The sequence below is a fragment of the Musca vetustissima genome, unplaced genomic scaffold (assembly GCF_032173495.1).
Source record: "Musca vetustissima isolate MV318-11 ecotype Yass unplaced genomic scaffold, APGP_CSIRO_Mvet_v1 utg2687, whole genome shotgun sequence".
Lineage (NCBI taxonomy): Eukaryota > Metazoa > Arthropoda > Insecta > Diptera > Muscidae > Musca > Musca vetustissima.
This window is the reverse complement of record NW_026886221.1, coordinates 6,994-32,153: the sequence shown is the minus strand read 5'-3', so window position 1 is coordinate 32,153 and position 25,160 is coordinate 6,994. Positions and strand designations below refer to the sequence as shown.

The 25,160-nt window shown below is 33.1% G+C and overlaps 1 protein-coding gene across 1 annotated transcript; it reads left to right on the top strand.

Annotated features, from left to right (window-relative positions):
- Positions 1–8,018: 8,018 nt before the first annotated feature.
- LOC133333718 (serine/threonine-protein phosphatase beta isoform) lies at positions 8,019–10,209 on the top strand. Its single transcript, XM_061542005.1, has 4 exons — positions 8,019–8,361; positions 8,418–8,761; positions 8,825–8,959; positions 9,921–10,209. The coding sequence occupies exons 1-4, from the start codon at positions 8,046–8,048 to the stop codon at positions 10,032–10,034; spliced, it is 909 nt and encodes a 302-aa protein (XP_061397989.1). The 5' UTR covers positions 8,019–8,045; the 3' UTR covers positions 10,035–10,209.
- The last annotated feature ends 14,951 nt before the right edge of the window (positions 10,210–25,160 follow it).

Below are 25,160 nucleotides of genomic sequence, written 5' to 3'. Positions count from 1 at the left end.
TTTTTCTTTCATTAATTACAATATATTGCTATTGTCTTTGAAATATCTCTTTATTATCTATTAGCTGTTCTCTGAAATCCTATCACTCTCCTCACCTTTTCTCAAATACCTGGCCTGAAAACAAATCTTAAATAAAACCCTCATTGTTGCTCCTGCAAAGCCTTTAAATACCTGGCCTGAAAACAAATCTTAAATAAAACCCTCATTGTTGCTCCTGCAAAGCCTTTAAATGCATTCAAATGAAGAGATATTTCAAAGACAATATATTTATTGTTATTTTTGTTTTAATTTTTCTCCTCTTCTTCTTTTAAATGAGTTTTTCCTTCCTTTTGTTGTTGTCGAACATATCCTTTATTTGCTCTCCATTGAATGCTTTTGGTTGGTTGGTGTTGGTGATGTATTATTGTCATTGTCGACAAGACTTGTTGTAATTATTTCTGTTCGTCGCTTTTGTCTTCTTCCATTCTCTGTGTCTTCATTATCATTTTCTTGTTTATTCCGTTGTTTTTTTTTTTCATTGTAATATAGTTTAAGGTCATAATTCTTGTTTTCAGAACATCGATTAAAATGGACAATGTATGTTGTCAAGATAAAGGCAATACAATTTTGGGGGTCAGCCTTAAAGTAGGCAATAAATATTGAAAATAATACAAATAAGATTTGGAAAAAATTAATTTAAACTAGTAAGGAAAGTAGTAAAGTCGGACTGGGTCGACTATATGATACCCTGCATACCTTTCGGTATATTCTATATATGTATCCTTACAATTGCATGTCAATGTTCTCTCGAAGGAACATACTCATGTCTTTCTACAACCTATGTTAAATTTAATTTTATTCGGGCAGATTAAGAGTCGTCTGCGTACCTTGGGCCAAGTATGTGTGGGAGCGATATCGAAATCTGAACCGATTTTCCCGAAACTTACCAAACATCATTCTAGACCCAAATCAGTACGCTATGCCAAATTTCGTGCAAATCGAAGGATATATAGGGACTTTGGTGCATCATTTACATAAAATCGGGCGAAAATATATATAAGGGAGCTATATCTAAATCTGAACCGATTTTCACGAAACTTAACACACGACATTCTAGACCTAATTCAGTACCATATGTCAAATTTCGTGCAAATCTAAATATATGTTGGGACTTTGGTGCCCCATTTACTTTAAATCGGATGAAAATATATATGGGAGCTATATCTATATCTGACCCGATTTTCTCAACACTTAGCACACGTCATTCTAGACTTAATTCAGTACGCTATGTCACAACTCGTGCAAATCGAATGATTTTCAGGGACTTTGGTGCACCATTTAAATAAAATCGGACAAAGCTGTATATGGGAGCTATATCTAAATCTGAACCGATTTTCATGAAATTTTACCCACATCATTCTAGCAAATCGGAAGATATATAGGGACATTGGCATACCATTTACCTAAAATCGGGCGAAACTATATATGGGAGCTATATCTAAATCAGAACCGATTTTCACGAAACTTAGCACACATCATTCTATACTCAATTCACTACGCTGTGCCAAATTTCGTGCAAATCGGAAGATATATGGGGACTTTGGCATACCAATTACCTAAAATCGGGTGAAACTGTGTATGGGAGCTATATCTAAATCTGAACCGATGTTCAAGAAATTTTACGCACATCATTTTAGACTCAATCCTGCACGCAATGCCAAATTTCGTGCAAATCGAAGGATATATAGTTACTTTGGTAGACCATTTACATTAAATCGGGCAAATAGATGAGCTATCCCAAATTTCATCCAAATCGAATCATAAATGCGACCTGTACTTTGTTTACAATTTAAGTGCTATCGACGGACAGACATGCATAAGCCGACTTAGAAAGTGATTATATGCATATTCTCAAAAGGAACCATGTGTCTAACTTATTTCCTTTTGCCTGTTACAAACAAATGTATAAAGACATAATATCCTGTACCACAATTGTGGTGAAGGGTATAAAAATCCAACCATACGGATAGTCTATGAAAAGTAAATTTTACAGAATCCACGGATATGGATAGTCTATGAAAAATTAATTTTAAACAACCCAAGCCTAAGGGAAGGCAACGAAAAATGAATTTTGAACAACCCAAACCAACAAAAAGTTAATTAAAAAAATCCACGCCTATTTGTAGGCTATGAAAAATTAATTTTAAAAAAATTTGCACGCCGTGGGTAAGGCTTTTAAAAATTGATTTTAAAGAATCCCCACCTATGGATAATCCATTTAAATCATTTTCAACTTATCTGTCCATTTTTACCCTAAATATACGCTTTAAATTTCTATCACCCCTAAAAGTATGCACCATTTTTTTTTTTTTTTGTAAAGTGCCCATTTAATATATATTCGAAGTAAATAAAAAGCTACCATAGATTGCCATTTTAGCCAAAATGGGTTTTTTTATTTTCCACTTTTCAAGCTTCAATGTGACCTCCCCGCCTAGAAGTAGACTTTTTAAATTGTTTTCAATTCCAATTTTAACACAGTACTTGTTTTGTGTGAGTGCGGTTTGTTCTGCAAATCCCCATACATTGTTGCAATCTTTTGAATATTTCGCAATTTCCCTAAAACCCTGTTACAGGGGATGGCCAAATGGCAAAACGTCTAAAATTGCTTTTCTAACCACATAAACCATTCGACTATATGAACAACAACCGGACAAACTAATAAAATACACGTGACAATTGCCAAAAGAGATGAGAGAAAATGAAGAAAGAGAGGTTGGGTAAGGAGGGTCCTTCACATTCATCCGGCTTAGAAAATTGTGACCTTTTTTATTCTTCAGTTTTCTTTTTTCCCTCCAAGTTTTCTTTTTTTCCATTTTCCAACGTCTTGGGGCCGAGTAGTTTTTTTTTCGGTTTTTTTCTCCTTGCCTTCAAGATGTCGACAATTGTGAAATAACGACATTAGTGTTTGGGGTCCGCCCCGAATGGATTACAATGTGAATGAGGGATAATGACAATGATGGCATTTTCCACAATTTGCTTTTAAACATCTACATTTCCATACACATATACATAAGTTGAGATTATTTCTAACTATATTTTCTATTTTATTTTATGGGATTATTTTGAGAATTTTCTGCTCTCCTCTTCACATTTTTTTATATTTTTTTCCTGACCAACAAAAATCATTGCAAATAATAATATGGTCTCCAATAGAGTGACCAGCAACAACAGAGTTGATAGCTATCACTGCCGTGTGCCATTCATGCAATCATTCATGCCTTACATCGAACCAATTCAGCCATCCATCCATCCGTCCGTCCATCCGACCAATTCCCAACCCATCCATATCTACCTTTTTTCTTTCCTTCTTCCACTATCAATTTATCAATCTCTGGCGCTGGGGCATTTTCATGCTGGGCGAGGCCATCTGAGACCAGAAATGTCTGTTCCGTCGTTGATTTTATTTTTCGATTTTAATTTTTATTGTTGTTGTTGCTGCCTTGTAAATGAAAATGAAAAATACAAAAAAAAAAAAAAAAAACATTTTCAAATAATTCAAATAAATGAATGTTAAATGCAAACATGTGTCCGAGGTAATTGAATCTAAACTGTGTGAGTGATGCAGGCAGGCAGCACACAAACAGGTTTTATTTTTCACAAGTACGGCCGCAAATTGTAATGGGCTTTGTTGTTGTTTTTGTTACTGTTGGGAAAAATTGAGATTATTCTTCATCACAAAACAAAAAAATTAAATGGATTTTTATACAAACTTGTTCAATTTAATTTAAAAAAAGCACTAGAAATAAATTATATACTTTATTTGCAAAATTATATAGTATATTTTTAGGGGATTGCTAATAATAAATATTTAAAAAAAAAATAAAAATATTTTTCAGTGGCTATTTATAGGAGTGAATTTTTTAAACTTAATTTTTCAACGCCTAGGCCAAGACATGGATTTTTTTAAAATTAATTTTTCAAAGCCTACCCTTAGGCGTGGATTTTTAAAATTAAAATTTTCAAAGCCTACCCTTAGGCGTGGATTAATTAAAATTAATTTTTGTCATAGACTACCCTTAGGCGTGGATTTTTTAAAATTAATTTTTGTCATAGACTACCCTCAAGCATGGATTTTTAAAACTAATTTTTCAAAGCCTACCCTCAGGCGTGAATTTTTTAAAATTAATTTTTCAAAGCCTACCCTAAGGCGTGAATTTTTTAAAATTAATTTTTGTCATAGACTACTCTTAAACGTGGATTTTTATAAATTAATGTTTGTCATAGACTACCCTTAGGCGTGGACTATTTAAAATTAATTTTTGTCATAGACTACTCTTAGGCGTGGATTATTTAAAATTAGTTTTTGTCATAGACTACCCTTAGGTGTGGATTATTTAAAATTAATTTTACAATGCCTAGTTTTAGGCGTGGATTATTTGAAATTAATTTTTCAATGCCTATTTTTAGGCGTGAATTATTTGAAATTAATTTTTCAATGCCTATATTTAGGCATGGATTATTTGAAGTTAATTTTTCAATGCATATTTTTAGGCGTGGATTATTTGAAATTAATTTTTCAATGCATATTTTTAGGCGTGGATTTTTATACCCTTCACCACACTGTGGTACAGGGTATTATGTCTTTGTGAATATGTTTGTAACAGGCAAAAGGGAACGAGATAGATCCATAGTTCCTTTTGAGAATATGCATAGAATCACTTATTGAGTCGATTTACGCATGTCCGTCTATCCGTCTGTCTGTCCATGTTAAATTGTAAACGAAGTACAGGTCGCATTTATAATCCGAATTGGATGCAATTTGGCACAGCTCATTTGTTTGGCCCAAAATTGAAATTGAAATTGAGAAAAAATCGGATCAGATTTAGATATAGCTCCCATATATATTTTCGTCCGATTTAAGCTAAATGGTTCACCAAAGTCCCTATATATCTTTCGACTTGCACGATATTTGGCATAGTGTACTGAATTAGGTCTAGAATGATGTGTGTCAAGTTTCATGAAAATCGGTTCAGATTTAGATATATCTCCCATATATATTTTCGTCCGATTTAAGGTAAATGGTGCACCAAAGTCCCTATATATCATTCGATTTGCACGAAATTTGGCATAGCGAACTGAATTAAGCCTGTAGTGATGTGTGCGAAGTTTTTTGAAAATCGGCTCAGATTTAGATATAGCTCCCATATATATTTTCATCCGATTTAAGGTAAATGGTGTACCAAAGTCCCTATATATCTTTCGTTTTGCACGAAAATTTGATGTGTGCTAAGTTTCGTGAAAATCGGTTCAGATTTAGATATAGCTCCCATATATATTTTCGTCCGATTTAATTTATATGGTGCACCAAAGTCCCTATATATCTTTCGATTTGCACGAAATTTGGCATAGCGTACTGTATTAGGTCTACAAGGATGTGTGTCAAGTTTCCTGAAAATCGGTCCCGATTTAGATATAGCTTCAATATATATTTTCGTCCGATTTGAGGTAAATTGTGCACCAAAGTCCCTATATATCATTCGATTTGCATGAAATTTGGCATAAGGTACTGAATTGAGCCTATAGTGATGTGTGCCAAGTTTCTTGAAAATCGGTTCAGATTTACATATAGCTCCCATATATATTTTCGTCCGATTTAATGTAACCTAAGGTTCCTTTGATTTATTATCTATAGAAAAATATCCTGTTTGATTTCAATTCAAATTATTGCCTTTGTTAAAATTTTATGTACATACATTTTATTGACTAGGAAACAATATTGAAAAGCAAATAAATAAAAAAACAAATTGCGGTTGTCTCTTTGATATTCATTTGTTTGCAATTTCCATTTTTCTGCAAAATGTCCACCCCCCTCACAATTTTTTTTCTTCTCAACACAAAGTGTTGACAATATTTTTTTGTTTGAACATTCATGTCCACAAATTTGGAGCAAGAAGAAATATTCAAGTACTGCGTCGGTCGGTACATGTTTCAATATTTTTTTGTTTTGTTTCTATTTGATTGCCATGAAATATGTCTGTCCGACGTCCACAATGAAAAAAAGATGTTGTCTGTGAAATATTGCCCACACACAGAACCAGCATCCGAAGAAGAAGAAGAAGACGTCTACTGTACGCAACAAAATAGCTTTCAACAAAATTTCATGGATATTCAGAGGCATTGCTCTACGGCGGTGTGTACGGCTTTTCCTCAAAATATAAAATAAAAACATCTAAAAGTTTTTATTCGAATTTTTTTGTCTGTGACGCCATGACGTCAGAACCTTGAATTGAGGCCAACCGCGAACCGAACGACGACGACGCCATCCGAAATGATTAATAATAATTTTAGTAGATCAGTCACACACTCACACATCGCAAAATCACCCAAAACATTTTTGGCAAACATTTTTTTCTTTCTTTAGAAATTTTTTTTAAATACAATTTTTTTTAATTACAAGTTGATTTTTGATAATGATGAATATTGAATGGTCTCTTCAAAGTGAGTCCAAAAAAATCGATTTAAATGGAAATGAAATTTTTCCGTTCGAAGTTCTTTATTTTTTAATAGACTTTCCAGGAAATGTGATGATGATGATGTCGATTGGTTCGTTCGTATTGTTCTTGGCTAAATATATTTGGCATTGTAGTATTTTAGAGAGAGAGCGAGGTCGGGGTAATGGAGGAAGGTGCATGGTAATACGGAAAAACTAAAAGCGGAAATTGCCAATGAAAAATTCCAAAACAATTATGATGAATAATGAATGTGAAAGTCAGTCAGCAAACAAATGGACATGTGAATAGAGATGGTCACAGACATGCCGACGGACAGACGGTTAGGCAGACAGACAAAAATATTAGTAGACATGGCAAACAGAACGTTTGTAACCTTCCGTGACAAGTTAAGCCAATTTGTAAGGCTTATCATTGGCATGGCTATGTTTTACAAATATTTTTCTCAATAACCAATGAATTCAATGAAGAAAAGCCAAAAAGTAGGCAATACAAAATTTCTTAAAAAATTTCTTTTGTGGGCAATGAAAAATTAATTTTAAAAATCCACCCCTAAGGATAGGCTATGAAAAATTAATTTTAAAAATCCACGCCTAAGGATAGGCTATGAAAAATTAATTTTAAAAATCCACGCCTAAGGATAGGCTATGAAAAATTAATTTTAAAAATCCACGCCTAAGGATAGGCTATGAAAAATTAATTTTAAAAATCCACGCCTAAGGATAGGCTATGAAAAATTAATTAAAAAAATCCATGCCTTCTCTATGAAAAATAATTTAAAAAATAATAGACCAAAGGGTCTTACGATTTTTTTTCTACAGAAAAAATCGACCAAAGGGTCTTACGAATTTTTTTCTACAGAAAAAATCGACTAAAGGGTCTCACGAATTGTTTTCTATAGGAAAAAAATCGACTAAAGGGTCTCATGAATTTTTTTCTATAGGAAAAAATCGACCTAAGGGTCTCACGAATTTTTTTCTATAGGAAAAAAATCGACCTAAGGGTCTCACGAATTTTTTTCTATAGGAAAAAATCGACCTAAGGGTCTCACGAATTTTTTCTATAGGAAAAAAATCGACCTAAGGGTCGTCACGAATTTTTTTCTATACAAAAAAAATCGACATAAGGGTCTCACGTTTGTTTTTCGACGTAAGGGTCGTCACGAATTTTTTTCTATAGAAAAAATCGACCTAAGGGTCGTAACGTTTGTTTTTTATAGAAAAAATCGACCTAAGGGTCGTAACGTTTGTTTTTTATAGAAAAAATCGACCTAAGAGGGTTGTCACGAATTTTTTCTATAGAAAAAAAAAATCGACCCGAGGGTCGTCACGAATTTTTTCTATAGAAAAAAAAATCGACCCGAGGGTCGTCACGACCTGAGACCTGAGGATCTGTTGATATTTCAGATCTAAGTTTGTATTTTTTGGTCCCTGTATATTGCTCTCCATATTCTCTGTATTTAGTTACGATCTTTCCCGAACCCTGTACTAATTTTTTGTTTGTTTTCTTTTTCTTCTATTTCCAGTGCGCAGTTGTCGTACCGGTAAATCTGTTCAAATGTCCGAATCTGAGGTACGAGGCTTGTGTTTAAAATCTCGTGAAATATTCCTACAGCAACCGATCCTGTTAGAGCTTGAGGCTCCTCTGATTATTTGCGGTGATATTCATGGCCAATATACAGATTTGTTGCGTCTCTTCGAATATGGTGGATTCCCTCCGGCAGCCAATTACTTGTTCTTGGGCGACTACGTGGACAGAGGCAAACAATCGTTGGAGACCATCTGTCTGCTGTTGGCCTATAAAATTAAATATCCCGAGAATTTCTTTTTATTGCGTGGCAATCACGAATGTGCCAGTATTAATCGTATTTATGGTGAGTCCATGGATCTGCTATTTAAAAAATAAATTCTAATTTTGTTTCCTTCCCAGGTTTTTATGACGAATGCAAACGACGCTACAATGTGAAATTGTGGAAAACCTTTACAGACTGTTTCAATTGTTTACCCGTTGCCGCCATTATCGATGAGAAGATTTTCTGCTGCCACGGCGGCCTGAGTCCCGATTTGCAGGGCATGGAACAGATACGACGCTTGATGCGTCCCACAGATGTACCCGATACTGGTTTATTGTGTGATCTGTTATGGAGCGATCCGGACAAGGATGTCCAGGGTTGGGGTGAAAATGATCGTGGTGTTAGTTTTACGTTCGGTGCTGATGTCGTATCGAAATTTTTATCAAAACATGAAATGGATCTGATTTGTCGTGCCCATCAGGTGAGTAGAAGGTGTGGAGATATCTATGAGGACTTATTTTTAATTTTTTTGACTTTGTTACAGGTCGTCGAGGATGGTTATGAATTCTTTGCCCGCCGTCAATTGGTGACACTATTTTCCGCTCCCAATTATTGTGGTGAATTTGATAATGCCGGCGGCATGATGACTGTGGATGATACATTAATGTGCTCATTCCAGGTAGGGATCAGGGGCAAAACTACCAAAAGACTTTTCAAAAATATTTATGGAAACAAATTCGTGAGACCCTTAGATCGTTTTTTTATAGAAAAAAATTAGAGATACCCTTGGGTCAAGTGTTTTCTATAGAAAAAAAATCGTGAGACCCTTAAATCGCACTTTTTTCTATAAAAAAAAGGTGAGACCCTCAGATCGATTTTTTCTATAGAAAAACATTTTGAGACTCTTGAGTCGATTTTTTTCTATAAAAAATGTTTTTTCTATAGAAAAAACTTCGTGAGACCCTCAGATCGATTTTTTCTATAGAAAAACATTTTGAGACTCTTGAGTCGATTTTTTTCTATAAAAAATGTTGTGAGAACTTCAGGTCGACTTTTCTATAGAAAAAAATTCGTGGGACCCTTGGTCGATTTTTTTCTATAAAAAAAAAAATTCGTGGGACCCTTGGGTCGATTTTTTTCTATAAAAAAAAAAATTCGTGGGACCCTTGGGTCGTTTTTTTTCTATAAAAAAAAATTCGTGGGACCCTTGGGTCGATTTTTTTCTATAAAAAAAAATTCGTGGGACCCTTGGGTCGATTTTTTTCTATAAAAAAAAATTCGTGGGACCCTTGGGTCGATTTTTTTCTATAGAAAAAAATTCGTGGATCCCTTGGGTCGATTTTTTCCGATAGAAAAAAATTCTTGAGACCCTCAGGTCGATTTTTTTTTTCGATAGAAAAGAATTCTTGAGACCCTCAGGGCGATTTTTTCCGATAGAAAAAAATTCTTGAGACCCTCAGGTCGATTTTTTTCCGATAGAAAAAAAAATCTTGGGACCCTCAGGTCGATTTTTTTCTATAGAAAAAAGTTCATGAGAACCTCAGGTCGATTTTTTTCTATAGAAAAAAATTCGTGAGACCCTGAAACCCTATTTTTTGATATTTTTTAATCTGTTTTTTTTTTCTTTTTTGTCCTTCCAGATATTAAAGCCCTCCGAAAAGAAGGCCAAATACATGTACAGCGGCATGAATACATCACGGCCAACAACACCGCAACGTAACGCGCCTCTAATAGCAACGAATAAGAAGAAATAATACATCCATCCGCTTCCATTTCCTTAAAAGTTATTAAATTATTATATACATATAAAATTTGATAATAATAATTATTATAATTACAATAATACAACAACAACAAACAAAAATACAAGAAAAACTACAACAGCAACAACAACAAAAGCAAATAAATTAACAAAGAATTCAAATCCAACTAAAAAATCATCATCGACAACAACACCTAGAAATGAGACAAAACTTGCTACAACTATTACTTCATGTTGTTATTTTAAAATGGCTACAACAACAACAACAAAAATAACACCAACCACAAAAACAACAACATCTGATACTGAATAGCATCTCTCACAAATAAGAAAAATAATAAAAAATACTAGAAAAAAAATAATTTCCAAAATGAATCATCAAAAGCTGACAGGTAGGGCTGTGGATTCGGATCTATATGGGCTGCCTAAAAGATTTTCGTTAAAAGGAACTGAGTCAAAATGGAAGCTGGGACATCTGCATAATAAGGTGGCCAACCAAGGGGTCGCTCGGACTCAGGTTTTCAGTTGAAGTCCCAAGAATGAATTTTTTTCTTCTAGGAAAGACATTGTGAAGCTCCCTGGAGACTCGTTTAAGGTCCTTTGGGACTCGTTTTTTCGATCCACTTAGTGTGAAAAAATATTTTCCTACGTCCTCCTATTCTACAGTCCTGCCTGTTATCGTCCAGAATTTTGTCGTAGATTTCATTTCATCCACACACACACACCCCACCCTCTACCCTCACATATTTTCTCTCCCCCTTCTGACTTTGTTTAGCTCCTTATCTCCCTATTTGTTATAACTATAATAATTTGTTCTTATTTTCTAAAATCGATTATTTGGTAAAAATATTAAATATATTTTGTATTTAAAAAAATTGAAAATTGTTTAAAATTTTATTTAAGGAAAAAATTTGACTCTCCTTAGTTAAGATCACGCATAATCTTGCCAAATTGTAAGCAGACAATTTTCGAAATTTTCAAAAAAATCGAATTTATAAAAATCAGGAAAAATAAAAAAAATCGTGAGACCCTTAGAAAAAATTTTGTGAGACTCTCAGGTCAATTTTTTCTATAGAAAAAAATTCAGTGAGACCCTCACAATGATTTTTTTCTATAGAAAAAAATTTTGAGACCCTCACAATGATTTTTTTCTATAGAAAAAAATTTGTGAGACCCTCACAATGATTTTTTCTATAGAAAAAAATTTGTGAGACCCTCACAATGATTTTTTTCTATAGAAAAAAATTTGTGAGACCCTCACAATGATTTTTTTCTATAGAAAAAAATTTGTGAGACCACCTCACAACAAGTTTTTTCTATAGAAAAAAATTTGTGAGACCACCTCACAACGAGTTTTTTCTATAGAAAAAAATTTGTGAGACCACCTCACAACGAGTTTTTTCTATAGAAAAAAATTTGTGAGACCACCTCACAACGAGTTTTTTCTATACAAAAAAAATTTGTGAGACCACCTCACAACGAGTTTTTTCTATAGAAAAAAATTTGTGAGACCACCTCACAACGAGTTTTTTCTATAGAAAAAAATTCAGTGAGACCCTCACAACAATTTTTTTCTATAGAAAAAAATTCAGTGTGACCCTCACAACAATTTTTTTCTATAGAAAAAAATTCAGTGAACCTCACAACGATTTTTTTCTATAGAAAAAAATTTGTGAGACCCTCACAATGATTTTTTTTCTATAGAAAAAAATTCAGTGAGACCCTCACAATGACTTTTTTCTATAGAAAAAAATTCAGTGAGACCCTCACAATGATATTTTTCTATAGAAAAAAATTTGTGAGACCACCTCACATCGAGTTTTTTCTATAGAAAAAAATTTGTGAGACAACCTCACATCGAGTTTTTTCTATAGAAAAAAATTTGTGAGACAACCTCACATCGAGTTTTTTCTATAGAAAAAAATTTGTGAGACCACCTCACATCGAGTTTTTTCTATAGAAAAAAATTTGTGAGACCCTTAGGTCGATTTTTTTCTATAGGAAAAAAATTGTGAAGACCCCTGAATCGATTTTTTTGGTATACAAAATTTCTCAATATTGAAAATCTGCTACTTTTTTTAAATTTAAATCCCTTTAAATATTTTTTTAATTTAATTTTTTTTTGGTTTCCATTTTTTTAGAAATCTAGGCAATTGGAAAGTAAATATGTTAAGTGTATCTGCAAAGGCAATTAAAGAACATGATAATAACTACCGTATAACACATAACCTATAAGCATTGTATTTATTATAAATAATAATAAAAAGGAGAACAAAGAAATGGAGGATGACTCAAAAATTAAAAAAAAGAAAAACTGAAGAAAAAAGCAAGTTGAAAATATGAACTAAATAAAAAATCCCTTTTTTTAATAATTTATAAGAAATTACTGAGAATTATTTTTTAAGAAAATTTTCAACTTATCAACCTCTCTCTCTCCTCCTGTCTATCAATCTTTATATATAAAAATATTTATAAATTACAAGAATTTTTTTTTATTTCCTTGTTGAAAAAATCTGTCGTTCTCTCTCATTTTTTGTCAAACTTTTAACACTACCACCTTATGCTTTTATTTCAAATTAGTATTATTTATTTTAATTATTCTTTTTTTCTTAAAATAAAAAAAAAACATATTTTTTCTTAAATTATTTTTATTTTATCTATCTATAGTTAATAAAAATAAATAATTTATTTAATATAAAATATGGAAGCAAATTTAAAAAATATATATAATCTTTGTTTTTAACTATAATCTTATTTACTCCTGATTCTTCTTCTTAATGTTCTGTTTCATTTGATAATTATTTTTTGTTAATTTATATATATGAATTTTTCTTGTAAATTTAAAAAAAACCAACACCAACAACAACAACCATCAAACATATATGCTTGAGCATTTAATTCAATAAATGTGTTTCACTTTAATAATTATTATAATTTTATTTGGTTTTATTTTTTGTTAGGGTTTCAAAAATCCTTCCGAACCCTTGGTTCCACATTTTCTATTGAAAAAATTGACCCAAGGGTCGTCACGAATTTTTTTTCTATAGAAACAAAATTGTGAGCCAAGGCTCATCGCGAATTTTTTTCTATAGAAAAAAAGTGCGACCCAAAGGGTCGTCACGAATTTTTTTCTATAGAAAAAAACTGTGACCCAAGGGTCGTCACGAATTTTTTTCTATAGAAAAAAACTGTGACCCAAGGGTCGTCACGAATTTTTTTCTATAGAAAAAAAGTGCGACCCAAAGAAAAAAAGTGCGACCCAAAGGGTCGTCACGAATTTTTTTCTATAGAAAAAAAGTGCGACCCAAAGGGTCGTCACGAATTTTTTTCTATAGAAAAAAAGTGCGACCCAAAGGGTCGTCACGAATTTTTTTCTATAGAAAAAAAGTGCGACCCAAAGGGTCGTCACGAATTTTTTTCTATAGAAAAAAAGTGCGACCCAAAGGGTCGTCACGAATTTTTTTCTATAGAAAAAAAGTGCGACCCAAAGGGTCGTCACGAATTTTTTTCTATAGAAAAAAAGTGCGACCCAAAGGGTCGTCACGAATTTTTTTCTATAGAAAAAAAGTGCGACCCAAAGGGTCGTCACGAATTTTTTTCTATAGAAAAAAAGTGCGACCCAAAGGGTCGTCACGAATTTTTTTCTATAGAAAAAAAGTGCGACCCAAAGGGTCGTCACGAATTTTTTTCTATAGAAAAAAAGTGCGACCCAAAGGGTCGTCACGAATTTTTTTCTATAGAAAAAAAGTGCGACCCAAAGGGTCGTCACGAATTTTTTTCTATAGAAAAAAAGTGCGACCCAAAGGGTCGTCACGAATTTTTTTCTATAGAAAAAAACACATTCTTTTTTTTTTTTCCAAAAAAAAAGAATGTGAGCCAAGTCTCGCCACGAATTTTTTTCTATAGAAAAAATGTGAACCAAGGGTCTTCGCAAATTTTTTTCTATAGAAAAAAATGTGAGCCAAGGGTCTTCGCGAATTTTTTTCTATAGAAAAAATGTGAGCCAAGGGTCTTCGAGAATTTTTATCTATAGAAAAAAATGTGAGCCAATGGTCGTAGCGATTTTTTTTCTATAGAAAAAAACTGTGACCCAAGGGTCTTACGAATTTTTTTCTATCGAAAAAAATCGACCTGAGGGTCTTACGAATTTTTTTCTATAGAAAACAACTGTGACCCAAGGGTCGTCTATAGAGAACAACTGTGACCCAAGGGTCGTCACGATTTTTTTTCTATAGAAAAAAACTTGACCCAAGGGTCGCCACGAATTTTTTTCTATAGAAACAAATGTGAGCCAAGGGTCGTCACGAATTTTTTTCTTTAGAAAAAAATGTGACCAAGGGTCGTCGCGAATTTTTTTCTATAGAAAAAAATGTGAGCCAATGGTCGTCGCGAATTTGTTTCTATAGAAAAAAATGTAAGCCAATGGTCGTCGCGAATTTTTTTCTATTGAAAAAAATATGACCCAAGGGTCGTCACGAATTTTTCCAGGTTTTTGCAGACGTTATGGAAACGGTTGGGCGCCACTTTAAATATTTCATTTATTATTATTATTTTTTTTAATTTATTATTTCTCCTATTGAAAAAATCTACTTTTAATAAAAATACTCTACAATTAATTAAATTAATTGAAATTTATATTTTCTTCATTGAAAAAAAAAAAACTAAAAAAAATCAAACACCAATTTTTGCATTATAAAAAAATTATATAAAAAAAGCAAAATTAAAAAAAAACAAATAATTTTTTTAAAACAACTTTGAATATATCAAATGTTTTTTTCATCGACTTAAGCTTAGTTTTTAAAACATAATTCCTTCGAAAAAATATTTTTAATTATATAAAAAAACATTAAAAAAAAAATAAATAAAAGAAAAATTTAAAAATAATTTCAAATAAAAATATCGATGAAGAAAAAAAATACTAAAAAAACCTAATTAGATAGTAGTGCCTTTTTTGCCTCCCGTTATAAATTTCATAAATATTTGTTAACATAATAAAAATAAATCAATACATAATAACAAAAAGTATATATACATTTATAAATACGTACTTACATACATACATACATTAAAAAATAAATAATAAAATTAAAAAAATAATAATAAAAAATTAAAAAAAAAATTGATTGAAACATTTTATTGGAGAAAAATTGGAAAAACCAAATCTGTTACATCAATGTTATTACTTAAAAAATAATAAAAAAATTAATAAAAATTGCAAACAAATCTACTAAAGTAGCAACAAACAAACAACGCATGACAATTCATTAAAATAAAAACACACATAAATTAAATTTTAAAAAATAATTTTAAATTAATTTTGAAAAAAAAGAAAATGAAAAATAATTCAAAAATAGTTTTTCAAAGGATTTTTTAAAAAATATTTTTCAAAGCCTTACCCGTTGCATGGATTTTTTTAAATTTTTCATAGGCTACCCTTAGGCGTATATATTTTTTTAAATTAATTTTTCATAGACTACTCTTAGGCGTGGATTTTTTAAATAATATTTTTCAAAACCTACCATAAGGCGTGAATTTTTAAATCATAATTTTTGCAAGGCCCAACAAGGCGTGGATTTTTAAATAATCATTTTTCCAAGGCCCAACAAGGCGTGGATTTTTAAATAATCATTTTTCCAAGGCCCAACAAGGCGTGGATTTTTAAATAATCATTTTTCCATGGCCCAACAAGGCGTGGATTTTTAAATAATCATTTTTCCAAGGCCCAACAAGGCGTGGATTTTGAAAATTTATTTTTTATACCCTACACAACTATGTTGTCAGGGTATTATAGCTTTGTGCAGCCCCAAGAGTTTGTAATGCCGCGAAATATTGGTCCTAGACCCACCTTTAGGTATACCGATCTCGACTAGCTGAGTCGATCTAGACATGTGTGTCCGTTCGTCTGTCCATTATAATTTATAAACACGATACAGGTCGCAGTTATGGACCAATCTTCATGAAATTTTGCATCTAGGATGGGTTCTGGCCAATGAAGACCCCTATTGTTTGTGGTAAATATCGGTTAATATTTAGGGGATGAAATGGACCAAATACTTTATTTTTGTCTGATTTTCTGGTCGCTCCAGAGATTGTAATTATGTCCCGAACATCGTGAAATTTTATACGGAGAAGGGGATCGGGCCAAAGAATAAACATGCCAGATTGGTCAATATTTAGCGATTCAAATGGACACGGACTTTTGTGTGAAAAATGACAAAATTTGTATTCTATGGCGTAGATCCGAGAGGTAGATAGTATATCCAAGAGGAGTGTTTCGCCTTTAAATTGATACCAATTATATTGTCGTGTGTACTCGGATGTGAGAGTTACATTTAAATATTTACAGGTGCCTACGTATTCAGATATTATTTAGTAACCAATTACCCCTCTAGTGTGGTTGAAATATAGCGCTGATCTCTTTAAAATGTTCCATCGCCCATAATTTTTGGCGATGATCAGATAATAAAAGCCGAACATCACAACACAACCCACGGTGAAGGGAATCTGGACAATTAATTACTGAATATTAGTAATATTCGGAAAATATGTCAGTGTAAGGTAAAGGTGCTGTTGACATCTGATGGGGCAAGAGGGTGCAACTATCACGAAATATTGCCCTTGCTCGGAATAAAAATCCGCAGAGAGTTAGAGTTCCGCTCACTGGTTTAAAATTAATTTTTCATAGATTACTCTTAGGCTTTTTATACCCTTCACCACACTGTGTGGTACAGGGTATTATGTCTTTGTGCATTTGTTTGTAACAGGCAAAAGGAAACGAGATAGACACATGGTTTCTTTTTGGGAATATGCATAGAATCACTTTCTAAGGCGATTTATGCATGACCATCCATCCGTCTGTAGATGTTTAATTGTAAACAAATTACAGGTCGCATTTATGATCCGATTTGGACGAAATTTGGGACAGCTCACTTATTTAGCCCAAGGACGAACCCTATTGAAATTGAAGAAAATCAATTCAGATTTAGATACAGCTCCCATATATAGTTTCGTCCGATTTAATGTAAATGGTGTACCAAAGTTGCTATATATCTTTCGATTTGCATGAAATTTGGCATAGTGTACTGAATTAGGTCCAGAATGATATGTGCTAAGTTTCGTGAAAATCGGCTCAGATTTAGATATAGCTCCCATATATATTTTCATCCGATTTTATGTAAATGGTGTACCAAAGTTCCTATATATCTTTCGATTTGCATGAAATTTGGCACGGTGTACTCAATTGAGTCTAGAATGACTTGTGTTAAGTTTCGAGAAAATCGGCTCAGATTTAGATATAGCTCCCATATATAGTTTCGTCCGATTTGAGGTAAATGGTGCACCAAAGTCCCTATATATCGTTCGATTTGCATGAAATTTGGGATTGAGTACTGAATTGGGTCCAGAAAAATGTGTGCTGAGTTTCGTGAAAATCGGTTCAGATTTACATGTAGCTCCCATATACAGTTTTTTCCGATTTTATGAAAATGGTGCACCAAAGTCCTTATATATCTTTCGAAATTTGGCATAGAGTACTGAATTGGGTCCAGAAAAATGTGTGCTGAGTTTCGTGAAAATCGGTTCAGATTTACATGTAGCTCCCATATATAGTTTTGACCGATTTTATGAAAATGCTGCACCAAAGTCCTTATATATCATTCGATTTGCACGAAATTTAGCACGTTGTACTCAATTGAGTCTAGGATGACTTGTGTTAAGTTTCGAGAAAATCGGCTCAGATTTAGATAGTTTCGTCCGATTTAGGGTAAATGGTGCACCAAAGTCCCTATATATCTTTCGATTTGCATGAAATTTGGTATAGGGTACTGAATTAGGTGCAGAATGAAATGTGCTAAGTTTTGAAAAATTCAGCTCAGATTTACATATAGCTTCCATATATAGTTTTGACCGATTTAAGGTAAATGGGGCACCAAAGTCCCTATATATGTGTCGATTTGCACGAAATTTAGCACGGTGTACTCAATTGAGTCTAGAATGACTTGTGTTAAGTTTCGAGAAAATCGGTTAAGATTTAGATATAGCTCCCATATATATTTTCGTCCGATTTTAGATAAATAGTGCACTAAAGTCCCTATATATCTTTCGATTTGCACGAAATTTGGCATAGAGTACTGAATTAGGTCCAGAATGGTGTGTACCAAGTTTCGAGAAAATCGGTTCAGATTTAGATATAGGTCCCATAAATATTTTTTCCGATTTTATGTAAATAGTGCTCCGAAGTCCATACATATCTTTCGAAAATCGTTCCAGATTTAGATATAGCTCTCATATATATTTCGTCCGTGAAAATCGTGAAAATGAAATGAAATTTAGCATAGGTTTCATAGGCATAAAGATCTTCAAGTTCGTTCAATTTGATGCCAATGTTCTTTCGAAAAGGCGGAGTCTTTTAGGAGACATATGTAGAATATACCCAAATTGGTGAAGGGTATTATATAGTCGGCCCAGTCCGACTTTACTACTTTCCTTACTGGTTTTTAAATAATATTTTTCAAAGCCTACAATAAGGCGTGGATTTTTTTATAATATTTTTTTAAAGTCTACTATAAGGCGTGGATTTTTTAAATAAAATTTGTTGCAAGAACCAACAAGGTGTGGATTTTTTAAATAAATTTTTCCAGGGCTCGACAAGGCGTGGATTTTTAAATAAGTTTTTTCTCCAAATTTTTAAAAAACTATTTTTGAATTATTTGCTTTTTTTCTTCGACACGAAATCATCAGTCAATTATGTATAATTTAAAAAAAAAAATTATTTTCTATATATAATTTGTATTATAATAATATTATAAATATATAAAATTATATATAAATTTAGAAAAAAAACTTAATATTAATATTATTTTTTATTGTGTTTTTGTAGCCAAATAAAAATAACTCTATATCATAACTGTAAAAAAAATTAAAAAATAAGCAATTATTTGAAAACTTATTAACAAAAAATCATAACACCCAAAACTTCCCTCTTATACATATATAAAAAAACTAACCTAATAATAAAAAGAAAAAATATATCAAATCATATATATATATATATATATATAAAACCAATATATATTATAAATATATATAAAAAATAACAACACACTATTATAAATATCTAACGAAATATTGACATTAACATCCAACACATCTCAACTATTTATTGAATGTCTGTATAGAATACAAAAACAAAAAATAAAAAATATAAAAAAACTAAAAAATAAATTTAAAAAAAATATAAAAAATAAATTGAAAAATATAAAAAAATAAATTACAAAAAATAATAAAAAAATTAAAAAAAAAATATTTAAAAACATCAACAAATCATGACATACATATTTATGAATGGATTTAATTCGATATAAATAATTATAATCAAATACATAACAACAACAAGAACAAAAACAACAAATAAATAACGAGATAATAAGAAAATAAAAAGTATTTGAAAAAAATATAGAAATTGTTTTTATTTATGGGTGTTTAAAAAAATACATATTTTTCTAGATAGCCCTCAAGGCGAGGCTTTTTTAAATAATATTTTTCCATAGACCTACAAGGCGTGGATTTCTAAAAAAATATCTTTTCATAGATCTACGAGGTTTGGATTTATAAAAGAATATTTTTCCAAGTAGCCCTCAAGGCGTGGATTTAAAAAAAAAAATTATGTAGCCCCCAAGGCGTGGATTTTTAAAAAAAAAAAATTTTAAGTAGCCCTCAAGGCGTGGATTTTTTAAATAATTTTTTTTTTAAATAGCCCTCAAGGCGAGGATTTTTTAAATATTTTTTTTTAAGTAGCCCTCACTCAAGGCGTGGATTTTTTAAATATTTTTTTTTAAGTAGCCCTCACTCAAGGCGTGGATTTTTTAAACATTTTTTTTAAAGTAGCCCTCAAAGCGTGGATTTTTTAAATATTTTTTTTAAGTAGCCCTCAAGGCGTGGGTATTTTAAATAAAATTTTTTAAGTAGCCCTCAAGGCGTGGATTTCTTAAATAAAATTTTTTTTAAGTAGCCCTCAAGGCGTGCTTTTTTTAAATAATTTTTTTAAGTAGCCCTCAAGGCGTTGATTTTGTAAATAAATTTTTTTAAGTAGCCCTCAAGGCGTGCTTTTTTTAAATAATTTTTTTAAGTAGCCCTCAAGGCGTGGATTTTTTAAATATTTTTTTTAAGTAGCCCATAAAGTAAGAATTTTTCCTGTAGAGAAGGACAAAATTTATTTTTTAGCGCACGGCATGGAAACATTTCTATCGACTAGAAAATAATTCCAATATCTCAGTACAGCAAAGACATAGCCCACAAAACTGTACTCAGAACTGTTTTATCGACAATAATTCTAAATAAATTTTGACAAAGGTGTTTAGCAAGGACATACACCTCTACTTTTAAATGTAGTTGGCAAGCCAAGAAATATATTCCTATTGGATTGCAAATGGGCTAGTTGGGAAAAATATATTTATTTTAAAAATCCATGCCTTGTAGGTCTGTGAAAAAATATTATTTAAACCAGTAAGCGGAGCAGTATAGTGGGGCGGGACTGACCATACGATACCCTACACAACTACCACGGAACTCTAACTTTCTGCGGATGTATATTTCGAGCCTGGGCAATATTTCGTGATATCTTGCCCGATTAGAGGTCAACAGCACCTCTTCCTTACACTGACATATTTTCCGACAATTACGAGTATTCAGTACAGTTATTGTCCAGATTCCTTTCACCGTGGGTTGTGTTGTGATGTTCGGCTTTCAATTGTGGTCTATAGATCGACTCGAATAGAACACAAAAAATTAAGTTTTCGGTCCAATTCATTCCAAAGTTATTATCTGATCAGCACTGAAAATTATAGGCGTTGTCCTTGACCATAAGTGGAACCTCATGGGATATTTCAAAGCGATCAGCGCTATACTTCCGCCCTCTAGTGTGGTAATGGGTTACTAAATAATATACGAATACGGAGATACTTGTAAATATTTAGGTGTAACTCTCACATCCGAGCACATACAATAATATAATTGGTCTTAATTTAAAGGTCAACCACTCCTCTTGGATATAATATCAACTTACCGGGTCTATGTCCTTCAGTGGTAAATATATATGCTATAGAATAAAAATTTTGTCATTTTTCACACAAAAGTCAGGGTCCATTTGACCCGCTAAATATTGACCGATATTTATCAAAACAGGCATGCTTATTCTTTGGCCCGACCCCCTTCTCCATGCAAAATTTCACGAAGTTAGGGCCATTATTGCGGCCTGTGGAGCGACCAGAAAAGCCGACAAAAATTTAGTATTTGGTCCATTTCATCCCCTAAATATTAACCGATCTTTCCCAAAAACAATAGGGGTCTTCATTGGCCAGAACCCATCCTACATGCAAAATTTCGTGAAGATTGGTCCATAACTGTGGCCTGTATCGTGTTTACAAATTATAATGGACAGACGGACGGACGGACGGACACACATGTCTAGATCGACTCAGCTAGTCGAGATATGACGATCGGTATACTTAAAGGTGGGTCTAGGACCAATATTTCGCGGCGTTACAAACATTTGGGGCTGCACAAAGCTATAATACCCTGACAACATAGTTGTGTAGGGTATAAAAAGTTAAAAAATCTAAAAAAATATTATTTAAACCAGTAAGGAAAGTAGTAAAGTCGGACTGGACCGGCTATATGATACCCTTCACCACTTTGAGTATATTGCACATATGTATCCTTACAATTGTATGTCAATGTTTCCTCGAAGCAACATACTCATGTCTTTCTGCAACCTATGATAAATTTAATTTCATTCGGGCAGATTTAGAGTCGTCTGCGTACCATGGGACAAATTTATGTAAAAACGATTTATAGCAAAATTGATGCACGCTATTCGGTACGCCGCACTGTTAAAAATTTAATCTCAATCAGACACCCGTTCAAAATACATATGGAAGCTATAGCTGCTTACGTATGAAAGCATAACGTAATAACGTCCTTCAAGTCTCAATTTGATACGTTGTGCAAAATTTTGTGTTAATCGGACAAACATTAGGAGTTTGGTGCACCATTTATCAGTCTCAATTCAGTAGGCTAAGCCAAATTTCGTGCACATCGAAAGATATATAGGGACATGGTGCACTATTTACTTAAAATCGGACGAAAATATATATCGGAGCTATATCTAAATCTGAACCGATTTTCACGAAACTTAGCACACATCATTCTGGACCTAATTCAGTACCTTGCGCCAAATTTCGTGCAAATCGAAGGATATATGGGACTTTGGTGCCCCATTTACCTTAAATCGGACAAAACTACATATGGGAGCTATATCTAAATCTGAACCGATTTCTACGAACCTTAGCATACATCATTCTAGGCTTAATTCAGTACGTTCTGCAAAATTTCGTGCAAATCGAACGATATTTAGGGACTTTGGTTCACCATTTACCTTAAATCGGACGAAAATATATATGGGAGCTATATCTAAATCTGAACCGATTTCCACGAAAGTTAGCACACATCAATTTAGGCTTAATTAAGTATGCTGTTCCAAATTTCGTACACATCGAAAGATATTTAGGGACTTTGGTGCACCATTTACCTTAAATCGGACGAAGATATATATGAGAGCTATATCTAAATCTGAACCGATTTCCACGAAACTTAGCACATATCATTCTGGACCTAATTCAGCACCCTCTGCCAAACTTCGTGCAAATCGAAAGATATATAGGGACTTTTGAGCCCCATTTACCTTAAATCGGACGAAAATATATATGGGAGCTATATCTAAATCTGAACCGATTTCTACGAACCTTAGCATACATCATTCTAGGCTTAATTCAGTACGTTCTGCTAAATTTCGTGCAAATCGAACGATATTTAGGGACTTTGGTGCCCCATTTACCTTAAATCGGACAAAAATATATATGGGAGTTATATATAAATCTGAACCGATTTTCTCGTAACTTAGCACATATCATTCTGGACCTAATTCAGTACTCTGTGGCAAATTTCGTGCAAATCAATAGATATGTAGGGACTTTGGTGCCCCATTTACCTTAAATCGGACGGAAATATATATGGGTGCTATATATAAATCTGAACCGATTTTCTTGAAATTTAGCACATATCATTCTGGACCTAATTCAGTAACCTGTGCCAAATTTTGTGCAAATCGAATGATATATAGGGACTTTGAAGCCCCATTTACCTTAAATCGGACGAAAATATATATGGGAGCTATATCTAAATATGCACCGATCTTCTCGAAACTTGACACACATCATTCTAGACACAATTCAGTATACTATGCAAAATTTCTTGCAAATCGAATGATGTATAGGGGCTTTGCTGGACTATTTACCTTAAATCGGACGAAAATATATATGGGAGCTATATCTAAATCTGAACCGATTTCCACAAAACTTACCACTAGGCTTAATTCAGTACGTTCTGCTAAATTTCGTGCAAATCGAAAGATATGTAGCGACTTTGGTGCCCCATTTACCTTAAATCGGACGAAAATATATATGGGAGCTATATCTAAATCTGAACCGATTTTCTCGAAACTTAGCACATATCATTCTGTACCTAATTCAGTACCCTGTGCCAAATTTCGTGCAAATCGAAATATATTTAGTGCCTTTGGTGCACCATTTACCTTAAATCGGACGAAAATATATATGGGAGCTATATCTAAATCTGAACCGATATTTTCCAATTTCAATAGGGTTCATCCTTAGGCCAAACAAATGAGCTGTGCCAAATTTCATCCAATTCGAATCATAAATGCCACCTGTACTTTGTTTACAATTTAACATGGACGGACAGAGATGCTTAGATCCCATCTAATACTCCTGCCTTTCTATGGGTCAGGCACCCGGTAGTAATCGAGCCACAGCTCTACCCGCGATTTGGGTATAAACCACCTCCAGCACGATGCTCCCCGAATGGCCAACACCAACTACCAGGCTAGATCCGCAGACCTAGGGCCCTGACAACTGTGCTATCGAAACCTTCGGTCAGGTTTATAGCCGAAGCTATTACCCCAGCTCAAAAGGCATTTAAAAGCGAGCCTACTGATGGTTCACGTAGAATGGAAAGACCAAGTAGAAAACAACATCTTGGAACGTGGTCTTCCAAATTGGTGGATTTGCGCGCAAGACCGACGCGCTTGGAAATCTTTTTAAGCTCTTATGGAACAACCGTTCTGTAACAAGCCAGCTAAGTAAGTAATTACCAGTAGCCACCATGCATCTCACACCTCCCAACAATTGCTCCACAAGCCTGCTAGTCCGGGAATGGTCCCCCATAGACTAACCTCTGTACGTTTCCGTAGCCGAAGCTACTACCATTTGAACTAATAACAGTAGACTCTCCACTGTACCACAGTGTGGTGAAGGGTATAAAAATCCACGCCTTGTAGGTCTATGGAAAGATGTTACTTAAAAAATCCGCACCTTCTATGGCCACCTGGTAAAATATTTATTAAAAAATTATAAAATAAAATTCGTATAGCTTTGTTACTCCTTAAAGAGTTTATCCCTTTTTATAGTCCTTCAAATGTGTTTCTAGTCATAAATTCCTCAAGCGAAAATCAGCTTAAATGGAAAAGATGTGAAAATTTCGTAATAATAAATTACACCTTTATTTTGCGGCTAAGAACCCTCCGAGAGACAGCTCTTGAAAATCCGCAAATCCACACAATGAAACGCCATTAAAAATTCAGTAACCAAATTTCAATTGCAAATATCAATCTGCTCTACATATTTTTGTTTGCAATTATCCTGGCTATTGTTCACAGAAAATTCCAATACAAAACCAAAAAAAAAATCCTGAAAAATCGTCTTAACCCAGCACTGTGCACCATAGGTGGTCATTACCGGCACAATCGATGGTCTTCGTGAAACACTCAAGCCAAGACGTCTGTCTATCAAACTCCTTTCCTTCCTTTGTGTGTGAGTATGTGTTTGTGTCCGTGTGTTTTGCATTCACATCTGAAGTGCTCTACTTATTATTATGGCACAGGACATTTCTCTATTGTTCTTTGCATCCTCTTCTCGCCATCCTTTGTTATGTACTTGACCACACTAAGCAGCAGAATCAAGCCACTCAAGGTGTGAAATTTAGA